This window comes from Triticum aestivum, chromosome 3B, assembly GCF_018294505.1.
Source record: "Triticum aestivum cultivar Chinese Spring chromosome 3B, IWGSC CS RefSeq v2.1, whole genome shotgun sequence".
NCBI classification, from domain to species: domain Eukaryota; kingdom Viridiplantae; phylum Streptophyta; class Magnoliopsida; order Poales; family Poaceae; genus Triticum; species Triticum aestivum.
The window spans coordinates 53,974,603-53,983,246 of NC_057801.1; the positions used below are offsets into that span (position 1 = coordinate 53,974,603).

The window sequence follows — 8,644 nt, forward strand, 5'->3', positions numbered from 1 at the left end:
AAACTTGTCTCAACTAGGAGTGCTCTATCTATACTCAAACAAGTTCATTGGTGACATACCACGAAGCTTTGGAAACTTTCCGATGCTTCAAGAGTTGCACATTGCCAACAACAATCTTCATGGAAGGGTTCCAATGGAGATCTTCCGAATCCCAACAATATCTCTAATTGATTTATCTTTCAACAACCTGGATGGTCAACTTCCAACCAACATTGGCAATGCCAAACAACTCGTAAATCTGGTACTTTCATCAAACAAGCTATCTGGAGATATACCAAACACTTTGGGTGATTGCGAAAGTATAGAAGATATTGAATTAGCCTCAAATAGTTTCAGCGGAAGTATTCCTGCGTCATTAGGCCACCTAAGAGGTCTCAAGGTTTTGAATTTTTCTGACAATAGCTTAACCGGGTCAATACCAACGTCTCTTGGCAACCTACAACTTCTTGAGAAATTAGATTTGTCATTCAACCATCTTAATGGTGAGGTTCCAACAGAAGGGATCTTCAAGAATGCAACTGCCGTTAGGATTAATGAAAATCAAGGGCTTTGTGGCGGGGTACAGGAGTTACACATACTAGCCTGTTTTGTTGCGCCTTCAAATTCAATTAGGAAGAAGGAATCTTTGGTGCTCAAAGTGGTCATCCCAATAGCATGTGTTGTGTCACTTTCAGTCATATTCAACTATTTGCTATGGATAAGAAAACACAAGAGCAACTCTATATTAATTCCATCATTTGCTACAAAATTTTCCAAAGTTTCTTTCAGTGACCTAACTAGAGCAACAGAGGGGTTCTCGACATCTAACTTAATTGGTAGAGGAAGATACAGTTCTGTATACCAAGGAAAACTAGTTGAAGACCAAGATGAGGTTGCCATAAAAGTCTTCAACCTAGAGATAAGAGGAGCACACAAGAGCTTCATTGCAGAATGTAATGCATTGAGAAAGGTGCGCCATCGTAATCTGGTTCCTATTCTAACAGCATGCTCAAGCATTGATTCTAGTGGAAATGATTTCAAGGCCCTGGTGTATGAACTCATGCCACCAGGAGACTTATATAAGCTATTATACTCAACTCGAGACTATGAAGGCTCTTTAGATTTGAACCTCATTATGATGGCTCAAAAGGATAAGTATTGTGGTGGATGTGGCAGATGCACTGGAGTATCTACACCATAACAACCAAGAAACAATGATTCATTGTGATCTGAAGCCTAGCAACATTCTTTTGGATGACAATATGACAGCCCATGTTGGAGATTTTGGTCTCGCAAGATTCAAAGTTGGTTCCACAATGTCATCTCTTGGTAACTCCAACTCTTCTTCTATTGCAGTAGTGGGGACAATTGGATATGCCGCTCCAGGTAACGGTCTTCATTTAGTCTCAAGTAGGTACAATTTTTCCGCATCTATGTTAAGCAGGAAAAGCGAAATAACTCCATTCTTTTCATTCTTTAGAATATGCCGGGGGCTGTCAAGTTTCAACTGCCGCGGATGTTTACAGCTTTGGTGTCGTTCTCCTCGAGATATTCATTCGAAGAAGGCCGATTGATGACATATTTAAGGATGGAATCAATGTAGTGAAGTTTATAGAGGCCAGCTTTCCAGGTAGGGTATTGGAGATTGTTGACCCCCAACTGCTACAAGAGTTGGAGGAAAATCCAATGGCCTTGAAGGAAAAATGTTCAAAATGTCTTCTATCTATGCTAAACGTTGGCCTTTCTTGCACCAAGCCATCCCCCGGCGATCGTATCAACATGCAGGAGGTGGCTGCCAAGCTACATAGAATCAAGGATGCTTATCTCAATGCTAACTGAATAGACAAGTTGTTGTCTAATTGGCTTTTATTACATAGCGTTTATGTAAGAAGTATTAGCTACCTGAACAAGTCGTTTTTTTATAGTTGGTATTTTTTTTCGAGAAAACATAAAAGACTTTGCGTTTCATTTCATTGAATAGGAAGAGAACAGCAGTACAGGTACAACCTCTCAAGAGGAGGGACACACGCACACACATCATCGTCCTCACGAAACGAACAGGCGAGGAGGTGCTACCAACTACAGACTGCAACTACGAAAGGTCTAGCCTTGTCCAGCCTCCAACCATGAACAGCGAGGTAACTAGACTCAGAGCCTCAAGGCCGCGTCACAGCCGTTGCCAGGCGCCTCCAAAGAAGACCGCATCTCCAGGGCTGTCCAGGTCAACGTACCTTCCATCCATAAGTGCCTAAGAGACGGCAGGTGGATGGCAGGACCCAACCAGGACTAGTGAAGCCATCGTCTTGGACATGCCGGCACCGGCGTACATAGCGCCCCAGACGCCCATGCTCTATGTTGAAGCCCTCATCACAACATCGCATTACCAGCAAGCCTCGCTGGAAGACCGGGAAGGCCACCATCTCCAGCTGCCACATTGGGGACTCCAAGTGCGACCCAAGCAACGCCTTCAAGAAGGGAATGGCACTGAGACGCCACCGCTGCCTTGTCCAATGAACTGGACCAAGGGTTTCCCCCGGTGCTCGAGGAGAGGGTCAGTCCGAGCCATGACAGCGCCTCCAAGGAGGTTACGACACCCTCAGGTGTCGCCGTTGTCAGCGCAGGCCATCGCCGCGCAGGGATTTCGCCCCGGCCCAAGACCAGAACCCTAAATACCGCCGAAGCAGGGCAGGCATGAGACGGGGAAGCAGACCGCTGGGGAGGACCATCAGCACCGAGAGGGAAACCACGTGTCATCACCATCGATGCAGGGAAGCACCGGCCAGCGCAGAGCAGCAGCCGCCGGGTGGCTGCCAAACAAGGCCAGCCACCGCAGGGGGTCGCGTCGAGCAGGGGTAGTGGCGCTGTCGCGGGGACCTGCCACCTGCACCTTGCTGCTGCCGACCATGGACGCTGCCGCGGTGACCCGCAAACCTCCGCCACCTGGATCCGCCGGGGCACAGCCAAGCAGCTGCAGCTGCACCCCCAAAGGGTCACGCCGCGCCGCCCGTGTGCTCGCCACGCCAGGTCCAGAGGCCCGACCCTCTGGATCTAGGGCCACCGTCGCGAAACCCTAGGTCCGGAGCAGCACGGCTCCGTCAGCCTCGTCGAGCCCCACGCTCGAGGGGAGAGGCAGCCTGGGAGCGAAGTCCCGCCACCGCCGGATCCGCCAGGTCTTTGCCCGGCGGGGAGCACTGGGGGCGGCAGGGGGAGGGGGAGGAGGAGGGGAGGGAGCGCTCGAGGCTGCGTCGCCTCCCGAGTCGCCCGTGGGGAGGGTGACGCGGGGGAGGGGGGGTCGTCATAGGTGGTATTTATCACATAGCGTGTACGTAAGGACCCCGTATTTACAAATCCACACCCTATGGGCGTTACTGCATCAGCCTTGATAGTGAAGAAGGAAAAATGAATAGCATTTCCAGGCATCAATATGAGCAATAAAATAATTAATTAATTGATTAATACCTGATGTTCAGAGTTTATTTCGTTTCCATTGTAGCCAACAAGCATGCTTGACAGGCTCACACTATCCAACTATGGCAACAAATTGACCCACAGAACGAAACAGAGGACCATTTGTCTACAGCCTTTGAAAGAAATTGATGCCTTCCACAACGTAGACGATCGCGGGCGAGCCCATGGCAGCGTAGACGGTCGCCATTAGCGACAGTGACCCGCAACTACTCCCCGCCTGTCGGCTGTAACGCGAGGCGCCAGATGGTGGTCTCCGGCAGGAAGTTATGCGTGGAACCTGTGTCCAGGAGGGCCACCAGGCACTCGCCATGGATCGTGACCGGTAAGAGCATCGTCCTTTCATCACGGATGTCGGCCAGCGCGTGAAGCGAGACAATGAGGGCAGTGGCCGGAGCGGGCACTGGTGCCGGTGCGGGCTCCGTGACGGTTGGGGCGCCGTGGCCATCCTCCGATGTGTCATCCTCGGTCTCGTCCATCGTCTCCAAGTAGAAGAGGCGCGGGCAGACATGGCCCGGGGCATAGAGCGCATCATAGTTGAAGCAAAGTCCCAAGCGCCGGCGCTCGAGCTGCTCCGCCTGAGTAAGGCGCCTGAACGGGCGCGTCGGGCTGGGGTGGCCGCTGGGGCTGCGGTCGACGATGCGGGTGCCATTGGAGGCGGCCGGGAGGGGGGTTGTCATCCCCCACGAGGCGCGGATGGCCGCGTCAAGGCCTGGGCGCGCTGCTCGAATGCCCGGGCATAGTACATGGCCATCTGAAGGTCTTGGGGCCCCTTCATCTCGACGTCCATGCGGATGTGGTCGGGAAGGCCGCCGACGAAGAGTTCAGCCCGCTGTAGGGCCGTCACACCTGGCACGTGACACGCCAGGGCCTGGAAGCGATCGGCAAAATCCTGCACCGTGGAGGTGAAAGGCAGGCGGCCCAACTCGGCCAGTCGGCTCCCGCGTAACGGCGGTCCGAAGCGAAGAAGGCACAGCTCATGGAAGCGCTCCCACGGGGGCATGCCGCCCTCGTCCCGCTGGAGGGCATAGTACCATGTCTGGGCGGCCCCACGGAGATGGTAGGAAGCCATCCAAGTGCGCTCCGACGCGGGCGTGCGCTGCCCACGGAAGAACTGGTCACACTGGTTGAGCCAATTAAGCGGGTCGTCCGAGCCGTCATAAGTGGCAAAGTCGATCTTGGCGAACCGGGGCGGCTGCTGGTTTGGCGCGCCATGGCCCACCGACTCGGCGGTGCGGAGAGCTGATGACGGCGCTCGGTCCAGGGTGGGAAGGCCGGCGTAGGCCCCCGTGGAGCCCGATGCCCCGGGCCTCCGTGTAAATCGGCGGAGGCGACGTCCCGTTGAGCCAGCCCGGAAGCGGAGATGGTGACGATGGGAACCGGACCTCCTGGATCGGCAGACCGTCCGGCGCGGACCGGCCCAGGCTAGGGCTGGGCGGTGGCGGCGGCGGAACCTGCACTGTGGCCGCCGGTAGGGACGGCGAGGCGGGGGGTGGCGCGGGCCAGGCCGGCCACTGCGGGCCCTGAGCGGCCGCTGACGGCGCGGGTGGTGCTGCGAGCGCGGGCGTTGGCCACTGGGGCCAGGGCGGCATTAAAGTGGCCGGCGATGGTAGCACTGGGTAGCCCCTGATGATGGCCGCGGGGACGGAGTACCACGGCAGTGCCAACTGTCCCGAGGGAACTGCCGGAGGTAGCGGCGGTGGTGGCCCGTACGGGCTGGCCAAGTATAGACGGATGCCCTGGGCCGCGACCACCAGGTCATTGAGCACGCCGGCCATGGCCTCCGGGGAGAGTTGGTTCGGCATGGGGGAAGGAGATGGCGGCGAATTTTGAAAGGGGGGCGGTGGCTGGCCCGGCGTTGTGCCGGGGTTGGGGGCGATCGGCGCCGACGGGAGGGTCAGCGAGGCCGTGGTGCTCGGCGATGATGCGGCGGCGGTGGTGGAGGTGGTGGCAGCGGCGGTGGGGGTGTTGGTGGGTGGCGACGACGGTGGGGATGGTGGCGATGACATGGTCAAAACCCAGGTAGCTGATACCAAGGTGTTAAGAGCTAGGGTTCTGCCCGGTCTTGGCCGTAGGCTGTAGGGGAAGGAGGAAGAAGGGCGAGGGCTTGAGCGCGGCGGCCGGCGGCGTGGCGCCGTCCTGGCGCGTGTGGCGGCGGCGAAGGCAGGAGGCGGCTAGGGTTTTAGGGTTCCGGCTCCTCTGGGAGCCGGGCAATAGAAATAGTCTTATTGCTTGAATCTCAAAATAGTCTTACAACTCGTATATATAACCACGATGTGAAATAAAAACTAAGATAACTTGCGGGCTAAAATTGCCCGGTGGACCTCCTGCGGTCGTAGGTCCGGCCGGTCATAACACACTATGATAGTATATTACATTTTGGGACTGAGGGAGTAGTATATTTCATTTTTGCCAAGCAAGCAATTAATTCTGGTCAAGCATGCATGCTATTCCACGATAATCCTTGTAGACTAGCGGAGACCAAGAAGAGATGCAAAGTCAGCATAGATTCAGAGAAAACAAAACACTCTGAACATTGAGGTCTTCTGTTCTATTTCCACACGCTAGAAAGTTCAGTCGGAGCACTCTGAATATAGCTAGTTAGGAGAATTGATCACATCAAACCGATCACTATCGAATCATCAATAGAGCATATTATATGGTAAAGTATATGTCAATGGTGGGCCCGTCTGTATGTTGTGGAAATTACGTGTTGTATTCCTCATGTGCAAACGCACGTATATATGGTGTATGGGGGTAGGCCAGGACTTCAACTATACAAGGCAACTAGGAGGTGGGCCCAATACACAGATATGCACAACACATATACTCAACATCGTTTATTAGTCAGGGTTGGCCCGTGTCTGACGGCATTAGATTCCAAGAAGTCCGTCGTCGCCTGAGGTGAGGTCTCTTGTGCCAGCCTGACCCGGCTGAGATGTGTTCCGGGTTCCAGCCACCGGCGTAACCCCGTCCTGACGCCCTGCCACTGCCAGGTCAAATAGGTACGTACGACGTACGCGCTCTCTCGTCCACCCGCCTCCGTGCCATGCCACACAGCCGCCCTCTCACTACAATGTGAGATCGTAGTGATCGATGACGACTATTGTTCGCTGGCCAAGCAATAAAACTGCGAGAGTGACATGGATAATCATGTGAAATCATAGCATGCAAATTATTCTTTAATGTTTTTTGCCGACATCTAGCTTTGAATGGTACCTACACTGCAGCTCCACGACATACTACAGTGACCAGACCATTTGTGGAGTAAACGGTGATGCCCCAAGACCCAGGTAATGTACATACTCCTATAATTGTAGGAGTGGGCTGGAGACTGGATCACCGACGTCGCCTTCACGCCTATAAATAAAGATCCGCGGTGGTGAAGGGGGATCAAACACTTCAATCTCCAATCTTCAATCACCAGCAGCTGTAGCTTTTGTTCCAGCCAGGAGGAGGAGGAAGAAGAAGAAGAAGAAGAAGAAGAAGAAGAAGAAGTCCATACGGTACGTAATTCACATTAAAACATGTGCAATTCATGAATTAATGAATAGCTGCCAGTAACAAAATAGTATATTCTATCAGTTATATTTGCTATTTAAATTTCTCCTTCATCTTAGTATGACCAGATAGAAAATCTGAAGACTAACTGGACCAAACATACATGCATACGGAGCTACCTCGGCCATGAAAATTACTATAGTCGGACGATTACTCCTCTTGGTGTTGTTGGTGACTTTCAGTGCACACTATGTGGTCATCGTCGGCACCTCCTCTTCCTTACATGGAAACGCGACAGATATGCTATCTTTGCTTGATTTCAAGGATACAATCAGCCTCGATCCGCAACAAGCCTTGATGTCCTGGAATGATAGCACCCATTTTTGCAATTGGGAAGGTGTCATGTGCAGACTGAAGACTCCACGTCGAGTCACCTCGCTAAACCTTGTAAGTCAAGGTTTGGTTGGACACATCTCTCCTTCACTTGGCAACCTAACATTCCTTCACTCTCTAGCCCTCACGGAGAACACACTCGCCGGAGAGATCCCACCCTCCCTCGGTCACCTGCGTCGCCTCCGAACCCTGCATTTGAATAATAACACGTTGCAAGGAAATATGCCTGAGTTTCGCAAACTGCTCAAAGCTCAAGGTACTAGATGTTTCAGTTAACAATCTAGTTGGCCAATTTCCCACTGATTTGCCTCCTGACCTTCAGGTGCTGCGGATCGCACTTAATAACTTTGCCGGCACCATACCTGCTTCTCTTGCCAATATCACAACACTAACCATGATTAGTTTCGCGTATAATCACATCCGGGGAAATATCCCAAGTGATTTTGCATCTTTTTCGCGCTTGCAACACCTGTATGCAGGTGCCAATCAGCTAGCAGGCAGGTTTCCACAAAGCGTCTTAAATCTGTCTACTCTCATCAACCTTGCCCTTCCTCTCAATGATCTAAGTGGAGAGGTACCACCAAATCTATGTACCTCTCTGCCCAATCTGCAGAAACTTGCATTAGGTGGCAACTTCTTTCTAGGGCACACTACTAGTTCTTTCACGAATGCTTCCAATCTACACCTCTTTGATTTGGCGGATAACAACTTCACCGGATTGGTGCCCACCACGATTGGCAAACTTACCAAACTCTTGAGCTTCAATCTTGAATATAATCAGCTCCAAGCACACAGCAAGAAAGATTGGGAGTTTTTGGACAGCTTAGGAAACTGCACAAAGCTACAGGTATTCTCCATGAGTTACAATCATCTATCAGGGCACGTACCGCGTTCACTAGGTAACATTTCCAATCTGCTCCAGTATCTATACTTGGATGAAAATCAACTATCAGGAGATTTTCCTTATGGTATAACAAACCTTCGCAACTTGATCGTTGTATCACTGGGAGGAAATCACTTTACAGGTGTGATTCCAGAGTGGATTGGGCCTCTCAACACATTGCAACAGATAGATTTAGACACAAACCTCTTTACGGGGGTCATTCCGTCATCCTTGTCAAATTTGTCTCAGTTGGGGCAACTTGATCTACACTCAAACCAGTTCATTGGCCAGATACCACCAAGCTTTGGTAACTTTCCTGTAGAAGGACAAGTTATGGCTGTGTAATCGCAATATATTGATCGGTGCACCAGGCACGTATATATAAGTACAGAGGTGGGCCATAACAGGAGGTGGGCCCTACAC

The 8,644-nt window shown here is 52.2% G+C and overlaps 1 protein-coding gene and 2 pseudogenes across 1 annotated transcript; all 3 read left to right on the forward strand.

The window, feature by feature from the left end:
* Positions 1–1,818, forward strand: part of LOC123067276 (receptor kinase-like protein Xa21) — a 3,995-nt pseudogene extending 2,177 nt beyond the window's left edge.
* Positions 1,819–2,288: 470 nt separating this feature from the next.
* LOC123067277 (translation initiation factor IF-2-like) lies at positions 2,289–3,280 on the forward strand (annotated as a pseudogene).
* Positions 3,281–7,546: 4,266 nt separating this feature from the next.
* On the forward strand, positions 7,547–8,619 carry LOC123068537 (LRR receptor-like serine/threonine-protein kinase EFR; the record flags this gene model as incomplete). The annotated part of the gene is made up of 1 exon (XM_044491126.1): positions 7,547–8,619. A coding segment is annotated over one exon (1,020 nt), but the record flags the coding sequence as incomplete, so codon positions are not given.
* Positions 8,620–8,644: the final 25 nt, after the last annotated feature.